Source organism: Engystomops pustulosus, chromosome 11 (assembly GCF_040894005.1).
Source record: "Engystomops pustulosus chromosome 11, aEngPut4.maternal, whole genome shotgun sequence".
Taxonomy (NCBI): domain Eukaryota; kingdom Metazoa; phylum Chordata; class Amphibia; order Anura; family Leptodactylidae; genus Engystomops; species Engystomops pustulosus.
The window spans coordinates 2099967-2126020 of NC_092421.1; the positions used below are offsets into that span (position 1 = coordinate 2099967).

General features: G+C 43.8%; 1 protein-coding gene across 3 annotated transcripts in view; it reads right to left on the reverse strand.

Annotated features, from left to right (window-relative positions):
* Nucleotides 1–4141: 4141 nt before the first annotated feature.
* The window catches only part of LOC140106328 (membrane-spanning 4-domains subfamily A member 4A-like), a 43228-nt gene continuing 21315 nt past the window's right edge, over nucleotides 4142–26054 (reverse strand). The window contains exons 2-7 of one of the 3 annotated variants that reach the window (XM_072130726.1): nucleotides 25124–25407; nucleotides 15533–15643; nucleotides 9848–9904; nucleotides 9113–9271; nucleotides 7080–7199; nucleotides 4142–4427 (exon numbers count right to left, since the gene is read on the reverse strand). In XM_072130726.1, the coding sequence (XP_071986827.1) occupies nucleotides 4317–4427; nucleotides 7080–7199; nucleotides 9113–9271; nucleotides 9848–9904; nucleotides 15533–15643; nucleotides 25124–25393 (828 nt within the window). In that variant the 5' untranslated portion in view covers nucleotides 25394–25407 and the 3' untranslated portion in view covers nucleotides 4142–4316. Of the gene's footprint in view, nucleotides 4428–7079; nucleotides 7200–9112; nucleotides 9272–9847; nucleotides 9905–15532; nucleotides 15644–25123; nucleotides 25408–26054 lie in introns of those variants that run through there. The other 2 variants (XM_072130729.1, XM_072130727.1) reach the window with 2 other exon arrangements.

Below are 26054 nucleotides of genomic sequence, written 5' to 3' on the forward strand. Positions count from 1 at the left end.
TTACAGCCTCCTCCTGCACATCTGGTTACAGCCTCCTCCTGCACATCTGGATACAGCCTCCTCCTGCACGTCTGGTTACAGCCTCCTCATGCACATCTGGATACAGCCTCCTCCTGCACATCTGGATACAGCCTCCTCCTGCACATCTGGTTACAGCCTCTTCCTACACGTCTGGTTACAGCCTCCTCCTGCACATCTGGTTACAGCCTCCTCCTGCACGTCTGGTTACAGCCTCCTCCTGCACATCTGGTTACAGCCTCCTCCTGCACATCTGGATACAGCCTCCTCCTGCACGTCTGGTTACAGCCTCCTCATGCACATCTGGATACAGCCTCCTCCTGCACATCCGGTTACAGCCTCCTCCTGCACATCTGGTTACAGCCTCCTCCTGCACATCTGGATACAGCCTCCTCCTGCACATCTGGATACAGCTGTAACCTGTAAAGTGTTTTTTCAGCTTTGCTTTAGTTTTGAAGGTTTAACATTGGTTAGAAAAAAACACACACATGGCTCCTCAGCTTCATCAGTGAAATAAATCCACCTGTCATGAGTTTTTTTTTTGTAGACCCACAGACTTCTATTCCACGGTCAATGAAAAAAGCCAAATCAGTGGCTCCCTAAGGTTTCCATGAAAATCATGGAGCTCCCTTGGGTGTCGGGGTCAGGCTGGGACCCCAAGTACCACAGATTCTCCAAAGGGACCAGAAACTGAATGAAATGAATGGCTGCAAAGTCCAGCAGAAGACACATCGGTTATGTGTGATCTCGATTATTCCATATTGGATGATTCACCATTGTGTATTATTGGATCTTATTTGCCATTTGGACTTGTACAGGTCGTGTTTAGGTACAGGATGGGATCTCAGTCCTTTCACCCCTTGTGGGACCCTCGTAGCCCCCGTCCAATACTGTAACCGTCAGTCACTTCTGATATTGCACGACTTATGTTCCTGTATTTTGCATAAATGTTTTACTAGATTGAAGCAATTGAATCTTTATTACTTTATGGTGACCTCGTCATGGGATCTCATAAAGGTCAATTAACTTGTTTCAATGGTCCAAAGATTCAGGGTCAGGATTCATGTGTTTGTGTGACTAATATTATTGAAATGTAAATTTATAAGACATCAGATAGTGATTGCTGCTACGTGTGAGGATCGAGATTTTATGGCTACAATCAAGTATTTTAAAAGGAATTTCCAGTAGAATACAAATTCCCTTGACCTGAAGGTATCGACCTCTCGCTGCTCCCTGGATGGGGTGATTGCATTCTCCTAGCATGTGTCCATAGGGAGGAGATGGTCGCTCCATTCCCAGCACTACACAGGATTTATTAGATGTGCTGGGTCATTCTGTATAACTTGTATCTAACATGACTATGGAATCACAGATTATAGAAACATCAACAACTGCAAAAGGACAAAGAAATGTAAATAAACTTAAACATTCGCAAAACAAAACTCAATCTTTCCTCCGCCTAACAAATTCCTCCCAGACCTAACCTCATCATCCATGACTCCGCACTCTCCCCGCTCCCTAAGCTCCGCAGCCTTGGACTCGTCCCTTAAGCCTCACATCCCGGCCCTTACTACAACCTGCCGCCTCCATCTCAGGAACATCTCTCGCATCTGACCCTTCGTCAATCCAGAGTCTACAAAATTGCTATTCCCTGCCGTCTTCATCTCCCTTTGGACTACTGCAACAATCTTCTCTGTGGTCTCCCAGCAAATTCTCGCCCCTCCAATCCATGCTTAAAGAACATCTACCACCAGGATGAAGGACTGTACACCAAGCACACTGACATACTGGTGTGTGGCTTATTTTAGATTCTTACACCCTGGTTTTTACAAAAAAAGGGTTTTAGAATTATGCAAATGAACCTGAGGGGCTATGGGCTCCATAGGTGTTAATGGATCCTGGAGACCCTTAGGCTCATTTGCATAATTTTGAAAGCCTTTTTTTCTTAAAAACAAGGGCATTGATTCATAGCGCATAGAGATGAATGGAGCCGAAAGGACGTGTGTAGCCACCTGCTCCATCCATCTCCGGGAGCGACGGCGGTACCTCGGATCCCTTGGACCCCCCATTCTCATGATCTTTGGGGGTGTTATCACGAGGAACCCCACTGATCAACAAATTATTAACTATTTAATAGCTGAATGAATGTCACCATGTACAGATAATGAAACTGTTTAAGGAATAAATTTAGTTCAAAAGAAATGGGACCTCATGTGGAGCCGCTCTACAGCCTTTCTCTGGCATCTAACATGTGCATCTGCCCTCAGGGTAGAAATGTCCTCACATAGATTTTCTTAGATGAATAAATCCATTTCACCTAATGAGCAGCTTTTCAAAAAAAAATAATATTTCGTGTTATCTTTCTAGTGTGTTTCTATTTGTGCAAATGAAGATTAGTTTACTCCGGCCCCGAGGAATCTTTAAAACTTCAAATCTTTATTTTTCTCAAAAATTCCAAAAATTGTACAAAATAACAAGTATCCTTTAACGCATCACCAAGTATGATTACTGTGGAAAAGAGGCGCCCAAAAGAGGCATGCCATGTTTAAGGGCCATTTACCCCTTCTTCAGGTCAACTGAAGGGAACTTTCTGACATTGGTATAATACAATAAAAGTAAAAATATAGATAAAAGCAAACGTGATACATTAAGAAACATAATCTGCATCCAAAGCAAATCAGCAAGTCTAACCCCTTCATGACCAGGCCCTTTTCTTTTTGCATTTCCATATTTCACTCCCCACCTTCAAAAATTGATAACTTTTTAATTATTCCATGTACAGAGCTGTGCGAGGGCTTGTTTTCTGCGTAACAGATTACACTTCATAGTGACGGTATTGAATATTCCATGCCATGTACTGGGAAGAAGGAAAAAAATTCCAAATGCAGTGAAAATGGTCTTCTGACGCTAATATTGTTTTCATACTTTGGTGCACGGAGCTGTGGGGGGTGTCATTTTTGCTACTTTTGATGTTTTTAATGGCAAAAGTGCAATTTTCAACTTAGGGCGCTATTTTCCATTATGGGGTTAAACAATGTGAAAAACCGTTACTATATTTTGATAGATCGGGCATTTTCGGATGCGGCGATACCTAACATGTTTATGATTTTTATTGTTTATTTCTATTTATATGACTTCTAGGGAAATTTTTAGTTTTTTTATTTATATAATTTGGGATTTTTTCACTCCATCAGGGTTTCAGTTCTGGGTTTTTGCATAGCCCACAAGGGCAGGTCACATGACCCATTAGGCCCTGACAAAAAATGACATGTTCTTCACCAAGGCTCCTCCGCCAGTTTTGCAAACCTTATGCTGGCTTACACATGTCTTGCATGGAGTAGAGACTTCTGTGGGTTGTCTGCCATAAAGCCCTGACTACTGGGGGCTGCAGGGACTTTACCTTTGTGCAACTTTCTTCCATCTCCCTCCTGCATCTCTGGAGCTCAGCCTCAGGGATCTTAGGGTTCTTCTTTACCTCTCACACCAAGGTTCTTCTCTAACGATTGCTTAGTTTGGATAAACGCCAGGTCAAGGAAGAGTTGTGGAATCGTCCTAAACTTTTTCCATTTAAGGAACCACTGTGCTCTTAGGAAAATTGAGTGCTGCAGGAATTCTTTTGTAACCTTGGCTAGATCTGTGCCTTGCCACAATTCTGTCTCTGAGCTATTTGGGCAGTTCCTTAGACCTAAGGATTCTCATGTTCTCTGACCTGCACTGTGAGCGGTGAGGTCTTGTGTAGACAGGTGTGCGCCTTTCCTGATCAAGTCCAATCAGTTAAAATAAACACAGCTGAACTCCAATGAAGGAGTAGAACCATCTCAAGGAGGATCAGAAGGAAATGGACAGCATGTCAGTTGAATGTGAGTGTCACAGCAAAAGTCCTGTATACTTATGACCAGGTGATATTTCAGTTTTTCTTGTTAAATAAATTAGCAAAAATATCTACAGTTCTGTGTTTTTTTTCCAGGATGGGGCAGAGGGCACATTAATGAGAAAAAAAAGAACTTTTTTGATCTTTCCTACTGGCTGCAATGAAACAGAGAGTGAATAATTTAAAGGGGTCTGAATCCTTTCTATACGCGCTGTATCTTTTTTCCTTTTTCCTATATTAATGAAAATTTGATAATCGAAACAGCAACTACTAAAGGCTCCTTATAAATAGTATATAGTGATGTAACCCTCCCTTATATTAATCAGATAATAAGCGTCTCTGTAAGTTCACACCAAAAGGTCATTGAAATCAATGGGAGAAGAAGTTATCTTTGGCTGCACAGATCATTTAATGGTAATTTGCCAAGTTATACTTGTGTACATCTCCGTAAATTGGTTGGTGGAGGTGGTGTCTGCGCAAATCCTGGAGAGACGACTGGATTCATTGACACCACAACATCATTTTGGATCAAAAATACCTAAAAAAGAGGAAACAATAAGTAAAGTCCGAGCACACGGGAGAGGTAGGGCTCAATCTATTTTGGAGTCAGACATCAGTATTCATATTCGAGTGTGATAAAGTCATATACACAACTTGTGGTTCAAACATATTAGGGTAGACATGTGGGCGTGGTCTATGTAGATGGTTGGGCACATGGTAAAAAGTCTGTGCACGGCATCAGTGTGTGGATTCTCTCTGATGAGTTTGATTGATTGCAGGAATTGGACCATTTGTATGTGTGTTACTGAATGTCCGCCTGTCTCTGAGTCTCTACATTCAGGTTCCTGGCTGCCAAAGTTTGCAGCAATGGGGGTCATTCACTAAGGACCCGATTCACGTTTTCCCGACGTGTTCCAATTTGCTCCGATTTTCCCTGAATTGCCCCGGGATTTTGGCGCACGCAATCGGATTGTGGCGCATCGGAACCGGCATGCACACGGCAGAAATCGGGGGCGTGGCCGAACGAAAACCTGACGGATTAAAAAAAAGTGTCGCTGGACATGCGCTTACCTTCACCAAGTATAGGATCATGCACTGCGCTGGGCCTCGGGGAACTTCAGGGCAGAAGCGACACCTGGTGGAAGTCGGAGGAACTGCCTTAGTGAATCGCCGGAAGACCCGAATCCACCGCTGAGAACGCGCCGCTGGATCGCGAATGGACCGGGTAAGTAAATCTGCCCTAATGACTTTAAGCTTTGCTGCAGTTTCTCCTGCTCCTGCACTGATCATAGGAGCAGGACCGGAGCTCCAGCTATTAGCCACCAGGGTGTAGCGAGAAGGTTTATTACCACTTCTGACTTTTCTGACTTCTCCTTTTCTCCGTGCGGCACGTGTCGGGTGCGGGTACATGTCTTTGCTGCAGACTTAATGGTAACACCTGCCGATCGACTTCAGAAAGATGAGCGCTGCCATCTTGCCGAAGATCGTCACTCCCCATGACGTCATCGGGGAGCAGCCATCAGTCGCCATGACAGCCTCGGGTCTTCCAAAGACCCTGTCTCATTTTAACCCATTCATTACAATCTGATAATTGCACATTGTAATGAATGAGGAAGAAAATCCCCATATACTGTAGTATGGCAGTATATGACAGCATCAATCAGACTACCTAGGGTTAGTTTTTGATAATAAATGATAATAAAAAAACCTAAAAATTCAAATCCCCCCCCCCTTTCCCTAGAACTGACATAAATATAAATAAACAGTAAAAATCATAAACCCATCAGGTATCACCGCGTCCGAAAATGCCCGATCTGTCAAAATATAATAACCGTTTTTAACTGCGTTTAACCTCATAATGGAAAATAGCACCTAAATTAGAAAATAACACTTTTTTGCCATTTTGAAAAATATTTTAAAAATACAATAAAAAGTGATCAGAAGGTCGTACAGTCCTAAAAATGGCGGCATTGAAAATGTCATCAAAAGTCGCAAAAAATGACGCCACCCACAGTACTTCGGGCACCAATGTATGAAAAAGTTTTTAGCGCCAGAAGATGGCAAAATCCAAAAAAACATTTGTACAGGAGGTTTTAATTTTTGTAAATGTATGAAAACATTATAAAACCTATAAATTTGTTATTCCTGTGATTGCACCGACCCAAATAATTCAGTAGACCTGTCATTTGGGGCGCACAGTGAAATACGTAAAATCCAAGCCAACAAGAAAACGGCGCAAATGCGTTTTTTCACCTTTTCACTGCATTCGGAATTTTTTGTCCGCTCTCCACTACACGGCATGGAATAATAAATACTTCACTATGAAGTGCAGAAAACAAGCCGTCACACAGCTATTTACATGTAAAAATAAAAAAGTTATAGATTTTTGAAGGTGGGGAGTAAAAAAATGGAAATCAAAAAACCAAAAAGGGCCTGGGTGTTAAGGGTTAAAGGAAATCTAACATTTGATTTGATGCATTATGAACCAAAAATATCTTGTTTGATCCCTGAACTGTGTGGTTTTGCTAAAAAAACTATTATAAAATATGATAATGAGGCTCTGTCACTCCTGAGCCTGGCTCTGCACTTCTCCTCTTGCATTAGTTATTCACTGCTCCAAAGAATGATGTAATCACTGTGTTGTGCCTGACAGGCAGAAGTAATCAATCACTGCACCACCCCCCAGCTGCTGTGTATGAGTCATCCCTCTCAGGTTGATAAGTCCTGGCCGGACAGTTCAGAAAACTCAGTGTAATGTGTTTATCAACGGCAGCCTGCATGTAACCCAGCTTTCCCAAGGTCCTGAATGTTATAATTGTTTTTGAGCAAAACTACTCAGCTCAGGGATTAAACAAGATATGTTTCTGCATCAGTGTAGCTACAGCAGTCTCACGGTGTGTTTGCTTCATACTGCATCACATCACATGGTAGGTTTCCTTTAAAGCCTGTTCAGGCCTTATCATTAGGGGTTAATATATACACAGTCTGCGATATGAACCTTAAGGACTGTCCTCAAATGGAAATATCCAAACATTTGTATGTATGGATGCCTGGCCAAGCTATAAATGTCAAACATTAATCTGAACTTATTTTATTGGTTCTAAAATTTTAAACTTCTGTCCTTTCATTAACGAAATGATTTTGAAGGATTTGGATCTATTCCATATATATATATACTATATACTGTTACCTGAGGAGCCTCTGTCACCTTTGGTAGAGAACGGCATCCAAAAATGGAGAAGGACAAGGAAATACAGAAAACTAACAAGTTTAGGAAGAGAAGAGTAGATCCAAATCCATATACAACATCCTGCAAAGACATAGAAAGAACAAGGCAGGGCAACCAATCACAGCTCAGCTTTCATTTCACCAGTGCTCATGAATATTTTAAACGGGAGCTGTGATTGGTTGCCATGGGCAACTAGAAATATTCTGGCTTTCAGACACTTGATAAATCTGCCCCATTGTCCCTGCCTTTGGTTTTAGTCAATTTACATTGCACCAGGGCCGGTTATGGACAAAGTGGGGCCCAAAATAAAACTCTTTGATGAACAGTCAGTAAGAGGCTCCTTATCCCTGCACAATAATAACACCTTGTAGTTACACCCAGTAGGAGGTAAGTGTCTGTAATACGGGGCTATGGGAGAATGTTATAGGAGAGACAGATAGATGGAGGATCGAAGAGAAAGATGAAAGATCAGAGAGATTTATAGATGCAGAACTATAAAGTGGATAATATATACTTAGATAGAAATATAGGGGGTCATTTACTAAGGGCCCGAATCACATTTTTCCGACGGGTTATCCGAATATTTCTGATTTGCGCTGATTTTCCCTGAATGGCATGCACGTGACCGAATCACATTTTTCCGACGGGTTATCCGAATATTTCTGATTTGCGCTGATTTTCCCTGAATGGCATGCACGTGACGAAAATGGGGGGGCGTGGCCGTAAGAAAGCCCGACGGATTCGGAAAAACCGCCGCAAGTAAAAAAGGGTCGCTTGACACGCACTTACCTGCACCCAGCGGAGGACGGTGAACTTCAGTGAACTCCGACGAACTTCAGCGCAGCAGCGACACCTGGTGGACATCGGAGGAACTACCTTAGTGAATCGCCGGAAGACCCGAATCCTCTGCAGAGAATGCGCCACTGGATCACGACAGAACCGGGTAAGTAAATCTGCCCCATAGATGATAGATATGAGAGATACAGTAGAAGAGAGAGAGAGAGATCGATTGATAGATGAGTAGATGATAGATAAGAGATAGATGGGTACCTCTAAGTTATAGGAGATGGAGAACTAGACAGATAGATGATGATATATAGACAGGAGATGGATGGTATATAGACAGGAGATGGATGATCAGCATCTTCACCCGGACATCAACCAAGGGGTATTAAAGGAATAATACATCCTCTATCCACAAAAGTTCATATGTAGGGGGCCCTGGACAAATGCCCAGTTTGCCGCCCCCTAACGCCGGCCCTGCTCCGCACTATAAGTGCACGAGTGATCAAGAATACATATATAAATATATATTTTTTTTTTATTAATTTTTTTATTGAGTTTTAACAGTTTGCATAAGACAGGAAAGAAATAATTGCAGTGAACTACCGGTGTATCCAAGTGGAAGGGGGGTGCAGAGGGGAAGGGGGGATTATACATACCACAGGGGGGGGTCGATACAATATTAACCACAACAGATAGTAACAGTAACCACAACAGTAACATGTTCAAGAATACTTCATATTAGCCACATCATTTACCAGGTTTAATAACAGCACAGAATATTAGCCAAATAGAATGATAACAACATAAAATAATAACCATATTGGTGAGTAACATGCAAGGCGCGGATATCTGCCCCACCATGGCAGGACCTGACCCTGGATCTTCTGAGTTTAGGGTAGTTAAACATTTTGGTCTCTTGTCTGATGCTGCACTGACTGACTGCCGGCAAGCAGCGTGAGGATCGTACAGCTACAAGCTACAGGCAGATAAGGTCTTTATCCAGGGGAGAGGGAGGGAGATATATAGCAGTGCTCTGTATGATGTGGATGTGATAGTAGAACTAAAAAAATATGCAAAGTTTTGAAGGAAAACCTCGCCTCTTTTAGCTCCTTGTAAGGCAGCTCCCTTGACATCAAGCAGGACCTACAAGAGGCCTCATGACATGATACGGGATTAAAACTAAACCAGTCTCCTTAATGAGCACTTACCTGTGGACACTTACAGGATTCCTCGTCAGTATCTTCCTTATGGCCACATTCATAGTCATTATTATCGCAGTGTAAAAGGGCTACATCATGGATAATTAGGATCATAGCAATAACAGTAAAGATGGAGCTGATAATGCGGAAGGCAAAGGATCCTTTCAACTGTAGAAACAAAGTACAATGTCATTGAATAGATACAGAGATATTGTATTATAACTGAAGTCACTTCTAAGTAAGTTATGTTGTACAATATCCATGAATGAATGGGATAGAACCAAACGGGTTTATTATGCCCCGGAGTGAGGGGTACAGCATTTCTGTACTCAGGATTGGAATTCATCAAATAGTTTCTCTCAATAAAAAAAAGCCCTTCTAGGACACCAGGATGAAAGATTGTAAACCAAGCACACTGACATACTGGAGTGCGCCCCCTCTGGCAGGTTTGGCCTCTCATACCCTTGTTTTTACATAAAAAGGTTCAAAAATTATACAAATAAGCCTGAGGGGCTCCGGGCTCCATTGCTATTAATTGATCTTGGAGCCTTTCAGGTTAATTTGCATAATTTTTAAAGCTTTTTATTTTTAAAAACAGTGGGAAGCTAAGAGAAGAGCAGATCCTGGCAGAGGGGGCGCCCACCAGTGATTTGCCAGATTGGCTGTTCGGCCATCAACCTGGAAAATGTCAGGGTGAACGCAAAGTCGTGTCCGCAGAACTCTAATGTATAGCACGTCACTCACCAAGCAGATGGTGCGCTTATGTTCAGCAGCGATGGACAGACATCCCGCAATGACCTGCTGTGAAAAAATAAACAGTTATAAGTCAATAAAAATATTTTCAGAAATCCTCCACCAGATGTCAAGTTATATACAATTTTTTTATTCTATACCGGAGGTCGATTTGTCGAGCAGGAAAGTCCATGGCTGCCAGAAAGATTATTCATAACCAGCATTATGGTAATTTTTATTGGAAATCTTTATTTGTCAGGGGGACTGAATGAAGATTTCAGTCCTGTCAAGGGTGCTCCTGCGACGCACCTCCTGGGTCACAGTCACACCTGTGCCCCTCCCCCTGCCCCAGTCTTCCACTGCCGCACTTACCTCGCAGCGATCCAGCGCTGACTCCGGCGGCACGGCACGTGGCTCTGTCTCCTTATAATTGCGCCTGATAATTGCACCTGGCCGGCTGCCAATTCTGATAAATTCCCAACCCCTTCCTGTGTCCCCTGCCGGATCTTTGTGCTTCCATGCCTGAGAGAAAGCTGTATTCCAAGCCCTCTGCGTTTATCCTGATTTCCCGTTGTGACCTCGATTATGTTCCTGACTTCGCTCCTGTGCTGCCTGTCTCAACCTCCTGCCTGTCCCCGCCCACGCTTCTGCCTCACAACCTTGTACTTCGTTTTGGCCACCACAAAGTCACACCTATGGAGCGACCTGGTGGTACCACTCTGCAGCAATTGTTGGTCACGCAGCGACACACTACTACGGCTTCATGATCTTCGGCAGAACCCAGACTATGACTATCCATGCCCACTTAATATAACTGAGACCCCAAGCTATGCACAGAGTTCATCACACAGTGCTCTATGCACATTGAGCTGATGCCTACGCAAGGTCTAAGGTCTGCTCTTCGGGAAAGCCTTCCTCTGGGACAGGAACGACCCGGTCACAGCTAATATCTCCACTTTCCTCGCAGAATTGCGGTCCATCCCCTGCTGAATTTACACCAAGGGGACTCATCTGTTGGTGACTGCGCAGGTCAATTCCACACTTTAGCATCTAAGCTCTCGTGGAATGAAGCGGCTTTGGTCGCCATTTTTAAAAAAGGACTGTCTGGTCAAGTTAAAGACGCACTTGCTGCACGTGACCTGCCGACTACGCTAACTGACCTCATCATTCTGGCCACTCAGATTGACATATGCTTTGCTGAGCGTTCTGAAGTCAGGACTCGATGTTTGCCCCGCCTGGCTCCTGTTTTCAAAAGACCGTGCCTATTCCAGAGGAACTGATGCAGGTGGATAAAGCTTGTCTGACACCCCAAGAGCGCTCCCGACGAAGACAGGAGAACCTTTGCCTCTATTGTTCCAGCCCGGAGCACTTTCTTGAGTCTTGTCCAGCCCGACCTCAAGCAAACTTATGCACCTAGGGTTCTTGGGAGGAGCGTCCCTAGGTGAGAGTAAAGCTTCCCCACGACTGAAGCCACTGGCTATCTCCTCCATCAGTGGGCAGGTTCTCAGCGATCCAGTCTCTTATCGCACCGAGCTCCTGTCTCTTCTGTCTCTGCAAGTTCGGGCTATGGACAAGGAGAGAGTGTCATTTTTTGTGCTTCCCCGATCTAAGTCTGACATTCTGCAACAACACGCTTCAGCACTCGACTGGCAGACTGGGGAGATTCTTCGCTGGGGTCCAGAGTGCCAGTCTCCCTGTCTCTTTGGCCAGTGTCCACCATGTCTGATTCGGTATCCTCCAAGCCTCTGGTGGTTCTTCCCACTGCTTATACGGACTTTGCTGACGTCTTCTCAGAGAAACAAGCAGAGACTCTGCCACCACACCGTCCTTACACCTGTCCTATAGAGCTGCTGCCTGGCACATGTCCGCCACGAAGTTGGGTGTACGCATTGTCCATACCCTAAACCACGGCAATGTCAGCCTATATCAAGGAGAATCTGCAGAAAGGTTTCATCCGCAAGTCTTCTGCCAGTGCTGGATTCTTTTTTGGGGCCAAGAAAGATGGTTCTCTCTGACTCTGCATAGACTATCGTGGCCTCATAAAGAAAACTAAAGCAAAAGATAAAAACAAAGGTGGGCAAGAAGACGGCGCCTCGTATATTAACCCCTTAAGGACGCAGGGTTTTTCCGCTCATTTCTCGCTCTCCAACTTCAAAAATCCATAACTTTTTCATTTTTACGTGTACAGACCTGTGTGAGGGCTTATTTTGTGCGTATCAAATTTTACTTTCCGTAATGTTATTTATTTTAACATGCCGTGTACTGCGAAGCTGAAAAAAAATTCCAAATGTGGAAAAATTGGAAAAATAACCGCACGTGCGTCACGTTCTTGTGGGCTCAGTTTTTTCGACTTTGACTGTGCACTCAAAATAACACGTCAGCTTTATTCTCTGGTTCGGTGCGATCGCGGTGATACCAAATTTATAGGTTTTATTGTGTTTTAATACATTTTCAAAAATTAAACTAATGTGTACAAAAAAGAAAAAAAAAATTTTTGCCATCTTCTGACGCTAATAACTTTTTCATACTTTGGTGCACGGAAATGTGTGAGGGGTCATTTTTTGTGAAATGAGGCGACGTTTTCATTGCTACCATTTTGAGGTCTGTGCGACATTTTGATCATTTTTTATTTCATTTTTTATGTGATGTAAAAGGTGTAAAAGTCGCATTTCGGACATTTGGGCGCCATTTCCCGCCTCGGAGGTCACCGCCGGCCATAACCATTTTTATATTTTGATAGATCAGGCATTTTGGGACGCGGCGATACCTAATATGTCTGTGATTTTTACTGTTTATTTTGTTTTATATCAGTTCTAGGGAAAGGGGGGTGATTTGAATTTTTAATATTTTATTAATTTTTTTTATTTTTTAAACTTTTCTTTTTTTTACCACTATTTCTTAGACCATCTAGGGTACATAAACCCCAGATGGTCAGATAGCTCCTACCATATACTGCAATACTTCTGTATAATACTTCTGTATAATACTTCTGTATAATACTTCTGTATTGCAGTATATGGCATTTTTGCAGCACAATCTGGTGTGATTGTTCCTCCAGAATGACCAGTTGTTGCCGCTCCTGTGGATCTGCAGCAGCTTTCTCCTGTCAAGACTTATGTCTGCCCTGCTCATCGGAAGAGGATACTAACTTGGGGACATTGCTCTCATGTGGCTGGGCACCCTGGGGTGCAGAGTTCTGCAGCTCTCATATCTCAATACTACTGGTGGCCAGATCTGGTCAAGGATGTTTGAGATTTTGTGAGTTCCTGTGCTTCCTGTGCCCATAACAAGTTGTCTCAATCCAGCAGGTCTGCTCCTGCCATTGCAGATGCCCAGTTGCCCGTGGACTCACAGAGCCATGGACTTGTTATGGATCTCCCATCTTCTTCCGGTAATACAGTCATCTGGGTGGTAACAGATCAGTTCTCCAAAATGTCCCACTTTGTGGCTCTGTCGTCATCTCCTCGTCTTGCCAGACTGTTCTTTCTCCATATCTTCCGGCTACATGGTCTTTCCCTACAAATGGTCGTGGACCGCGGGGTCCAGTTTGTTTCTAGGTTCTGCCCTTTTCTCTGCAATCAACTGCAGGTCAAGCTGGACTTCTCCTCCGCATATTATCCTCAGTCTAACGGGCAGGTAGAGAGAGTCCTCCAGACGGTGGGCTGCTATTTGCGGCACTTTGTCTCTGCTCACCAGGACAACTGGTCCTTCCTCTTACCTTGGGCGGAATTTTCTTATAATTCTCTAGACTCTGAATCAGCCAGTGCTGCTCCCTTCTTAATTGTCTACAGGCGACTTCCACGCCCACCTCTTCCTCCATTTCTTCTGATGTTACTGCTGTAGAAAAACTGGTACAAGATCTTAGTCCATCTGGGAGCAAACTTGCCATTCTCTACTTTGGGCGTCCACCCGCACCAAAACACAGGCCGACAGGAAACGAAGGCCTCCCCCAGTCTTCTCACCTGGAGATAAAGTCTGGCTGTCCTCCAGATATCTCAAACTCGGTTCTCGATTTCTGGGCCTATTTTAGGTACTAAGGCGCATGAATCCTGTGGCATACAAACTTTGTCTGCTTCCCACCATGCGTATCCCGAAATCCTTCCATGTCTCCCTCCAGAAAGCAGTCAACTTGAATCTTTTCTCCCGACAAATAGCTCCTCCTGCTCCTGTGGCTGCACCAATGTCTATGAAGTCAAAGAGGTCCTGGACATGAAGTTGGTTAGATGGAGATGGTACTTTCTCGTTGACTGGAAGGGGTTCGGACCAGAGGAGAGATCCTGGGAGCCAGAGGATAACAACTTGGACCGTGGCCTTCTGCAAAAATTCCTCCAATCCAAGTAGAGAGGGAGGCCGAAGGCGTGGTGGGTTCTGTCACAGGTACTCCTGCAACCCACCTCCTGGGGCGTACCCGTGCCCCTCTCTGCTTCTTACCTTGCCGCAATCCAGCGCTGACTCCAGCGGCAAAGCACGCATACCCGCCTCCTGGCTTCCTCGGCTTCCTGAGATTTAAAGGGCCAGCGCACCGATAATTGGCACTGGCCAACCCCTTCCTGTGTTCCGTGCCGGATCTATGTGCTTCCATGCCTGACAGAAAGCTGTATTTGCGATTATCTTGATTTCCCATTGTGGCCTTGATTTTGTTTCTCACTTTGCTCCTGTGCCGCCGGTCCCGACCTACCGCTACATCCCCAACTCCAATCCTGTGCTGCTCGACCTTCTGCCTGTCCCCGGCCATGCTTCTGCCTCACGACTTTGTACTACGCCTTGGCCACCAACGTGGACAATGTCGCACCTGTGGAGCGACCTGGTGGTACCACGCCACAGCATGTCCAACTCGCTTTGCAGCAGGCTCTGGTGAATACCGGGTGACACTTAGACTCCGCTCCTAAGTGTCGCCTTACATCATTGTCCGCGATGGTCCAGTGGGTCCACTACACCTGGTGCCTGACAAGTCCACACAGACATGGAGGCGGGCTGGATAGGTGTGAAGGGAGCAGCCTTGGCTGTAGAGTTATAGCAGCACTAGGAACTGGCACATGACGCAGACATAGGAGGTCATTTACTAAGGGCCCGATTCGCGGTTTCCCGACGTGTTACCCGAATATTTCCGATTTGCGCCGATTGAACCTGAATTGCCCCGGGATTTTGGCGCACGCGATCGGATTGTGGCGCATCGGCGCTGGCATGCACACGACGGAAATCGGGGGGAGTGGCTGAACGAAAACCCGACATATTCGGAAAAACCGCGCTTACCTTCACCTGGTCCAGCTCGGTGTATTCCGGCGCGTTCAGATGATTTTCAGCGCAGCAGCGCCACCTGGTGGACGGCGGAGGAACTACCTTCATAAATCCCATCCGGACCCGAACCCAGCGCAGAGAACGCGCTGCTGGATCGCGAATGGGCCGGGTAAGTAAATCTGCCCCATAATGCTGTATTGGTGGGTGAACAAATCCATCAATTTGCCAGATTGGCTGTTCGGCCGCCAATTCGGCAATATGGTCTGTTGGCCGAACCCAAACACCAAAACCGACCATTGTATCGGCTCCTTAGTATTCATGAAGCCAGCAATGCAGGGGAAGTGACCCTCTCGCTAAGCCTCTGTGCTGGATGAAGGGAATTTCGTGTCACTGAACATATTGAAGATTTGCACTGATGTAACACATTATAATTGATACATGCATTGACATTGTACTTACAAGAAAAGGCACCAAAATAGCAACTCCACTTTGAAAAGTTAAAGGGAATGTGTTGATAGTCATAGCTACTCCCAAAGCAAGCTCCACGTTGGCTGAAAAAATCATTACAGTCTAAAAAAAAATTGAGAACAAAAGATGAAAAACTTTTTATATTATTACAGATTTTTTTCTTAATTAGACATATTTACTTGTGCCACTTCTGTTCAGTTTGGAGTCTTTTTCACTTATTTGTGATAGCGGTGGTTCAGGTCCACTACCCCTGAATCCTGACAATAACATCCTGACATGGATTGTGCCCCATATACTTACCCCTGAGGAAGCCCTTGGAGGCGGAACGCGTGGGGAACAATCCTCCACCCCCCAACTTGAAGACGGTGATATCACTTTTAGGCTTTGTGGACTTTATGTGTTTGACTGCTCATGGTATAAGATGCTCATGGTATAAGATGCTGATGGTATAAGGTGCTCATGGTATAAGATGCTCATGGTATAAGATGCTGATGGTATAAGATGCTGATGGTATAAGATGCTCATGGTATGAGATGCTCATGGTATAAGATGCTCATGGTATAAGATGCTCATGGTATAAGATGCTCATGGTATAAGATGCTCATGGTATAAGATGCTCATGGTATAAGATGCTCATGGTATGAGATGCTCATGGTATAAGATGTTCATGGTATAGGATGCTCATGGTATAGGATGCTCATGGTATAAGATGCTCATGGTATAAGATTCTCATGGTATAAGATGCTCATGGTATAAGATGCTCATGGTATAAGATGCTCATGGTATAGGATGCTCATGGTATAAGATGCTCATGGTATAGGATGCTCATGGTATAGGATGCTCATGGTATAAGATGCTCATGGTATAGGATGCTCATGGTATAGGATGCTCATGGTATAAGATGCTCATGGTATAAGATGCTCATGGTATAAGATGCTCATGGTATAGGATGCTCATGGTATAAGATGCTCATGGTATAAGATGCTCATGGTATAAGATGCTCATGGTATAGGATGCTCATGGTATAGGATGCTCATGGTATAAGATGCTCATGGTATAAGATGCTCATGGTATAGGATGCTCATGGTATAAGATGCTGATGGTATAAGATGCTCATGGTATAAGATGCTGATGGTATAAGATGCTGATGGTATAAGATGCTCATGGTATAGGATGCTCATGGTATAAGATGCTCATGGTATAAGATGCTCATGGTATAAGATGCTCATGGTATAAGATGCTCATGGTATAGGATGCTCATGGTATAGGATGCTCATGGTATAAGATGCTCATGGTATAAGATGCTCATGGTATAGGATGCTCATGGTATAAGATGCTGATGGTATAAGATGCTCATGGTATAAGATGCTGATGGTATAAGATGCTGATGGTATAAGATGCTCATGGTATAGGATGCTCATGGTATAAGATGCTCATGGTATAAGATGCTCATGGTATAAGATGCTCATGGTATAGGATGCTCATGGTATAGGATGCTCATGGTATAAGATGCTCATGGTATAGGATGCTCATGGTATAAGATGCTCATGGTATAAGATGCTCATGGTATAAGATGCTCATGGTATGAGATGCTCATGGTATAAGATGCTCATGGTATAAGATGCTCATGGTATAAGATGCTCATGGTATAGGATGCTCATGGTATAAGATGCTCATGGTATAAGATGCTCATGGTATAAGATGCTCATGGTATAAGATGCTGATGGTATAAGATGCTCATGGTATAGGATGCTCATGGTATAAGATGCTCATGGTATAAGATGCTCATGGTATAAGATGCTCATGGTATAAGATGCTCATGGTATAGGATGCTCATGGTATAGGATGCTCATGGTATAAGATGCTCATGGTATAAGATGCTCATGGTATAAGATGCTCATGGTATGAGATGCTCATGGTATAAGATGCTCATGGTATAGGATGCTCATGGTATAGGATGCTCATGGTATAAGATGCTCATGGTATAGGATGCTCATGGTATAAGATGCTCATGGTATAAGATGCTCATGGTATAGGATGCTCATGGTATAAGATGCTCATGGTATAAGATGCTCATGGTATAAGATGCTGATGGTATAAGATGCTCATGGTATAAGATGCTCATGATATAAGATGCTGATGGTATAAGATGCTCATGGTATGAGATGCTCATGGTATGAGATGCTCATGGTATAAGATGCTCATGGTATAAGATGCTGATGGTATAAGATGCTGATGGTATAAGATGCTGATGGTATAAGATGCTCATGGTATGAGATGCTGATGGTATAAGATGCTGATGGTATAAGATGCTCATGGTATAAGATGCTCATGATATAAGATGCTGATGGTATAAGATGCTCATGGTATAAGATGCTCATGGTATAAGATGCTCATGGTATAAGATGCTGATGGTATAAGATGCTGATGGTATAAGATGCTCATGGTATAGGATGCTCATGGTATAGGATGCTCATGGTATAAGATGCTCATGGTATAGGATGCTCATGGTATAAGATGCTCATGGTATAAGATGCTCATGGTATAAGATGCTCATGGTATAGGATGCTCATGGTATAAGATGCTCATGGTATAAGATGCTCATGGTATAGGATGCTCATGGTATAAGATGCTCATGGTATAAGATGCTCATGGTATGAGATGCTCATGGTATAAGATGCTCATGGTATAAGATGCTCATGGTATAAGATGCTCATGGTATAGGATGCTCATGGTATAAGATGCTCATGGTATAAGATGCTCATGGTATAAGATGCTCATGGTATAAGATGCTCATGGTATAGGATGCTCATGGTATAAGATGCTCATGGTATAAGATGCTCATGGTATAAGATGCTCATGGTATAAGATGCTCATGGTATCAGATGCTCATGGTATAAGATGCTGATGGTATAAGATGCTGATGGTATAAGATGCTCATGGTATGAGATGCTCATGGTATCAGATGCTCATGGTATAAGATGCTCATGGTATAAGATTCTCATGGTATAAGATGCTCATGGTATAAGATGCTCATGGTATAAGATGCTCATGGTATAAGATGCTCATGGTATAGGATGCTCATGGTATAAGATGCTCATGGTATAAGATGCTCATGGTATAGGATGCTCATGGTATAGGATGCTCATGGTATAAGATGCTCATGGTATAAGATGCTCATGGTATAAGATGCTGATGGTATAAGATGCTGATGGTATAAGATGCTCATGGTATAGGATGCTCATGGTATAAGATGCTCATGGTATAAGATGCTCATGGTATAAGATGCTCATGGTATAGGATGCTCATGGTATAGGATGCTCATGGTATAAGATGCTCATGGTATAGGATGCTCATGGTATAAGATGCTCATGGTATAAGATGCTCATGGTATAAGATGCTCATGGTATGAGATGCTCATGGTATAAGATGCTCATGGTATAAGATGCTCATGGTATAAGATGCTCATGGTATAGGATGCTCATGGTATAAGATGCTCATGGTATAAGATGCTCATGGTATAAGATGCTCATGGTATAGGATGCTCATGGTATAGGATGCTCATGGTATAAGATGCTCATGGTATAAGATGCTGATGGTATAAGATGCTGATGGTATAAGATGCTCATGGTATAGGATGCTCATGGTATAAGATGCTCATGGTATAAGATGCTCATGGTATAAGATGCTCATGGTATAAGATGCTCATGGTATAGGATGCTCATGGTATAGGATGCTCATGGTATAAGATGCTCATGGTATAAGATGCTCATGGTATAAGATGCTCATGGTATGAGATGCTCATGGTATAAGATGCTCATGGTATAGGATGCTCATGGTATAGGATGCTCATGGTATAAGATGCTCATGGTATAGGATGCTCATGGTATAAGATGCTCATGGTATAAGATGCTCATGGTATAGGATGCTCATGGTATAAGATGCTCATGGTATAAGATGCTCATGGTATAAGATGCTGATGGTATAAGATGCTCATGGTATAAGATGCTCATGATATAAGATGCTGATGGTATAAGATGCTCATGGTATGAGATGCTCATGGTATGAGATGCTCATGGTATAAGATGCTCATGGTATAAGATGCTGATGGTATAAGATGCTGATGGTATAAGATGCTGATGGTATAAGATGCTCATGGTATGAGATGCTGATGGTATAAGATGCTGATGGTATAAGATGCTCATGGTATAAGATGCTCATGGTATAAGATGCTGATGGTATAAGATGCTGATGGTATAAGATGCTCATGGTATAGGATGCTCATGGTATAGGATGCTCATGGTATAAGATGCTCATGGTATAGGATGCTCATGGTATAAGATGCTCATGGTATAAGATGCTCATGGTATAAGATGCTCATGGTATAGGATGCTCATGGTATAAGATGCTCATGGTATAAGATGCTCATGGTATAGGATGCTCATGGTATAAGATGCTCATGGTATAAGATGCTCATGGTATGAGATGCTCATGGTATAAGATGCTCATGGTATAAGATGCTCATGGTATAAGATGCTCATGGTATAGGATGCTCATGGTATAAGATGCTCATGGTATAAGATGCTCATGGTATAAGATGCTCATGGTATAAGATGCTCATGGTATAGGATGCTCATGGTATAAGATGCTCATGGTATAAGATGCTCATGGTATAAGATGCTCATGGTATAAGATGCTCATGGTATGAGATGCTCATGGTATAAGATGCTGATGGTATAAGATGCTCATGGTATAAGATTCTCATGGTATAAGATGCTCATGGTATACGATGCTCATGGTATGAGATGCTCATGGTATAAGATGCTCATGGTATAAGATTCTCATGGTATAAGATGCTCATGGTATACGATGCTCATGGTATGAGATGCTCATGGTATAAGATGCTCATGGTATAAGATGCTCATGGTATAAGATGCTCATGGTATAAGATGCTCATGGTATAAGATGCTCATAGTATAAGATGCTCATGGTATAAGATGCTCATGGTATAAGATGCTCATGGTATAAGATGCTCATGGTATAAGATGCTCATGGTATAAGATGCTCATGGTATGAGATGCTCATGGTATAAGATGCTCATGGTATCAGATGCTCATGGTATGAGATGCTCATGGTATAAGATGCTCATGGTATAAGATGCTCATGGTATAAGATTCTCATGGTATAAGATGCTCATGGTATAAGATGCTCATGGTATAAGATGCTCATGGTATAGGATGCTCATGGTATAAGATGCTCATGGTATAAGATGCTCATGGTATAAGATGCTCATGGTATAAGGTGCTCATGGTATAAGATGCTCATGGTATAAGATGCTCATGGTATAAGATGCTCATGGTATAGGATGCTCATGGTATCAGATGCTCATGGTATAAGATGCTCATGGTATAAGATTCTCATGGTATAAGATGCTCATGGTATAAGATGCTCATGGTATAAGATGCTGATGGTATAAGATGCTGATGGTATAAGATGCTCATGGTATAAGATGCTCATGGTATAAGATGCTGATGGTATAAGATGCTGATGGTATAAGATGCTCATGGTATAAGATGCTCATGGTATAAGATGCTCATGGTATAAGATGCTCATGGTATAAGATGCTCATGGTATAAGATGCTCATGGTATAAGATTCTCATGGTATAAGATGCTCATGGTATAAGATGCTCATGGTATAAGATGCTCATGGTATGAGATGCTCATGGTATAAGATGCTCATGGTATAAGATGCTCATGGTATAAGATGCTCATGGTATAAGATGCTGATGGTATAAGATGCTCATGGTATAAGATGCTCATGGTATAAGATGCTCATGGTATAAGATTCTCATGGTATAAGATGCTCATGGTATAAGATGCTCATGGTATAAGATGCTCATGGTATAAGATGCTCATGGTATAAGATTCTCATGGTATAAGATTCTCATGGTATAAGATGCTCATGGTATAAGATGCTCATGGTATGAGATGCTCATGGTATAAGATGCTCATGGTATAAGATGCTCATGGTATAAGATGCTCATGGTATAAGATTCTCATGGTATAAGATTCTCATGGTATAAGATGCTCATGGTATAAGATGCTCATGGTATGAGATGCTCACGGTATAAGATGCTCATGGTATAAGATGCTCATGGTATAAGATGCTCATGGTATAAGATTCTCATGGTATAAGATGCTCATGGTATAAGATGCTCATGGTATAAGATGCTCATGGTATAAGATGCTCATGGTATAAGATGCTCATGGTATAAGATTCTCATGGTATAAGATTCTCATGGTATAAGATGCTCATGGTATAAGATGCTCATGGTATGAGATGCTCATGGTATAAGATGCTCATGGTATAAGATGCTCATGGTATAAGATGCTCATGGTATAAGATGCTCATGGTATAAGATGCTCATGGTATAAGATGCTCATGGTATAAGATGCATGCTTATCCTACAAATAGGCACCTGCCACTTTATTCTCTGGATTAATCATTTGCATTATACATATCATTATTCCTAGCAGGCTGTGATTTATTTGTATTGATTCACACCAGTAAAGGTCATGACCGGACCTATTGGGGCTTGTTAGCATACTACATGTATCCGACGTGCCTATGCATTGTGGTATGGTACATGTGGCCATATGTTTTTAAATGTTTTTATGAAAGTGCTACTATATTTCAATAAAGTAAGAAGTCATTTGATAGTATATTTTATGATTATTCTTTCTTGGCCATTTTCATGCACATCCTCACTGCTTAGTCTATGCCCAATATCCTGCATGTGTCGCTTCCCCGCTCAGGTCCCCGGAGTTCACCTTCTTCTTCCTGGTGCATGTAAGTGCATTGTCTGTGTATAATGCGCTGTGCGGGGAGTCACTAAGATCCTGCGCCCGATATCCTGCATGTGTCGCTTCCCCGCTCAGGTCCCCGGAGTTCACCTTCTTCTTCCTGGTGCATGTAAGTGCATTGTCTGTGTATAATGCGCTGTGCGGGGAGTCACTAAGATCCTGCACCCGATATCCTGCATGTGTCACTTCCCCGCTCAGGTCCCAGAAGTTCACCTTCTTCTTCCTGGTGCATGTAAGTGCATTGTCCGTGTATTATGCGCTGTGCGGGGAGTCACTAAGATCGTGCACCTGATATCCTGCATGTGTCTCTTCCCCGCTCAGGTCCCCGGAGTTCACCTTCTTCTTCCTGGTGCATGTAAGTGCATTGTCCGTGTATAATGCGCTGTGCGGGGAGTCACTAAGATCCTGCGCCCGATATCCTGCATGTGTCTCTTCCCCGCTCAGGTCCCCGGAGTTCACCTTCTTCTTCCTGGTGCATGTAAGTGCATTGTCCGTGTATAATGCGCTGTGCGGGGAGTCACTAAGATCCTGCGCCCGATATCCTGCATGTGTCGTTCTCCGCTCAGGTCCCCGGAGTTCACCTTCTTCTTCCTGGTGCATGTAAGTGCATTGTCCGTGTATAATGCGCTGTGCGGGGAGTCACTAAGATCCTGCCCCCGATATCCTACATGTGTCACTTCCCCGCTCAGGTCCCCAGAGTTCACCTTCTTCTTCCTGGTGCATGTAAGTGCATTGTCCGTGTACAATGCGCTGTGCGGGGAGTCACTAAGATCGTGCCCCCGATATCCTGCATGTGTCGCTTCCCCCGCTCAGGTCCCCGGAGTTCACCTTCTTCTTCCTGGTGCATGTAAGTGCATTGTCCATGTATAATGCGCTGTGCGGGGAGTCATTAAGATCCTGCGCCCGATATCCTGCATGTGTCACTTCCCCGCTCAGGTCCCGGAGTTCACCTTCTTCTTCCTGGTACATGTAAGTGCATTGTCCGTGTATAATGCGCTGTGCGGGGAGTCACTAAGATCGTGCGCCCGATATCCTGCCTGTGTCGCTTCCCCGCTCAGGTCCCCGGTGTTCACCTTCTTCTTCCTGGTGCATGTAAGTGCATTGTCCGTGTATGATGCGCTGTGCGGGGAGTCACTAAGACCCTGCGCCCGATATCCTGCATGTGTCGCTTCCCCGCTCAGGTCCCTGGAGTTCACCTTCTTCTTCCTGGTGCATGTAAGTGCATTGTCCGTGTATAATGCGCTGTGCGGGGAGTCACTTAGATCATGCGCCCGAGATCCTGCATGTGTCACTTCCCCGCTCAGGTCCCCGGAGTTCACCTTCTTCTTCCTGGTGCATGTAAGTGCATTGTCCGTGTATAATGTGATGTGCGGGGAGTCACTAAGATCCTGCGCCCGATATCCTGCATGTGTCACTTCCCCGCTCAGGTCCCCGGAGTTCACCTTCTTCTTCCTGGTGCATGTAAGTGCGTTGTCCGTGTATAATGTGCTGTGCGGGGAGTCACTAAGATTGTGCATCCTATATCCTGCATGTGTCGCTTCCCCGCTCAGGTCCCTGGAGTTCACCTTCTTCTTCCTGGTGCATGTAGTTGCATTGGATGCGACACAATTTGAATATTAAATCCTGCGCTCAGTCAGAATCAGTTGGATCATCCGACGGCCTGCCCCCTAATTTCTGTCACATGAAAGCCGGCGCAAAATCTGATCATGTGCAACACAATCTCCTTCCAAATAGCTGTCGCTGCGGCGCAAATCCCGAAAATTTTCCAAAATCCGATAAAAGTGCTTTTCACGGACCCTTAGTAAATAAGCCCCAATGTATGTGAACCCCTTGTCAAATATATAACACCATGTAATTAACCATTAATACCCAACCGCCATAGGTTGAAATAGATAATCATAGCGGCCCGTTGCTGCAATTATATTGCTGCAAGATATATTTTGTCCTCCGGATCGCGCTGGCATTGCTATTGTCTTTTGGAATTTGAACAGCTGGAAACGCAAAATATTTCTGTGTCCTTAAGGTGTTAAATTGGATTCCAGATATTTATTTATCGTAGGAAATCTACCATCAAAGTCCCTTATGATAATCCCGGGACATTACTCCTAGATCCAGGCACCGGGACTGTGGGATCTTCTTATATGTGTTATCCATGGTCTCCTGCCTTCTAACATCAACTTTTATAATTATGCTAATGAGCCTGAAATGCTTGGCACTCCGTCATCCCTGAAGATTACAGCAGTCACAGTGCCTGGATCTATGGGTAAAGCTCCTGGTTTTATCCTTGCCTGACTTTAATGACTCATAAGAAGTGCTGCAGAGATGCAAGTCCTAATTACGTGACTTGGGGAGTGATCGCACAGGGTTAAATTATTCAGCTCGCTCAATCTTACATTCACCTTTCACTCAAGACACACATTGAGAATAAACCGCACCTCATACAGTCCCGCCACTTATTGAATTAAACCTGGGACCAATCTGAGACATCACTGATCAGACCTGAAGTCCAGCACATGATGTCAATCACATGGGAGGAGGTGCTCAGAGGCAGGAGAGCTTGACTTCAGTGTTACACTCCTCCTCCCTGACTTTATAGAAGCTGATTTTCTGGATGATGTCACCACTCTGGGCCATGAAGGAAACATCATCTAGAAGCTGCTCAGCTGCTAACCCTACCGTTAGTGGTTTATTAGGTCATTTTTTTACATGCCACTCACCCCCAAGATTTTTGGTTTGCCTTTAAGGAATGTTTGGTATGAAGGAGATGACGGCTCTGTACTTGTTACCGCTGCACCAGTTACATTGATTCGTGGCTCCGCTGTTGTCACTTGCCACGCGGCTCCTGCGGGAGAGGCATCGCTTCCAGGATATGGAGGAGGAAGGTCTATGTGGGCTGGAACTTGTGTATTCCCGCTGTGACCCATCCAGGACGCCGGGCCCGGGGCGCTGTAGGCAGGAGGTGAATTCTCATAGATTGTTACAGACATTGTGGACACCGAGGCTGCAAGAAGAAATGGAACGTTCAGAATTTACTAAACAAAGAACGAATAAAACTGTAAGAGGAGGAAGGCAAAGCTGAACATCCCTGTCATCTCTTACTCAGGATTTCATCTCCATCATCTCTTTGTATTTTGGAAACCTTGGGGCTCATTTACTAAGGCCCTTGCCCCAGTTTTCTGTCGGACTTTGCACGTTCTTTCTGGTGCAATCGCCTTGCACAGGTATTAGTGTCTGCGCCACATTTGTGTTGCACGTGACCTAGGAATCATGCGACACAATGGCCCTCAGGGGGCAGCAGTGATCTATTTCTGCAACCGGTAATCTGTCAGAAATCGACTTGGCAGATTCCACAAATATCCCTATTCACCATTTAGGGCCTGACTGCACCGGACGCGACTTTCACATCCGAATATTGTGCTGTGTCGGGTATAGTGCAGTCATAACACAAATGGGACGCACTCCACAGGAAACTGCACCTACCACAGTGTGAGCGGCTCCTGATAATGTATCAGAGTTTATACGGTTTTAAAAAGACACTTGTCCATCACATTCAACCAAGGAAGGGAAGGGATTGGGGGAAACAATTCTATATAACAACCATCAATGTTATTTAGGTGTAAAAAGGTATCTAGACCCTTCCTGAAGCTC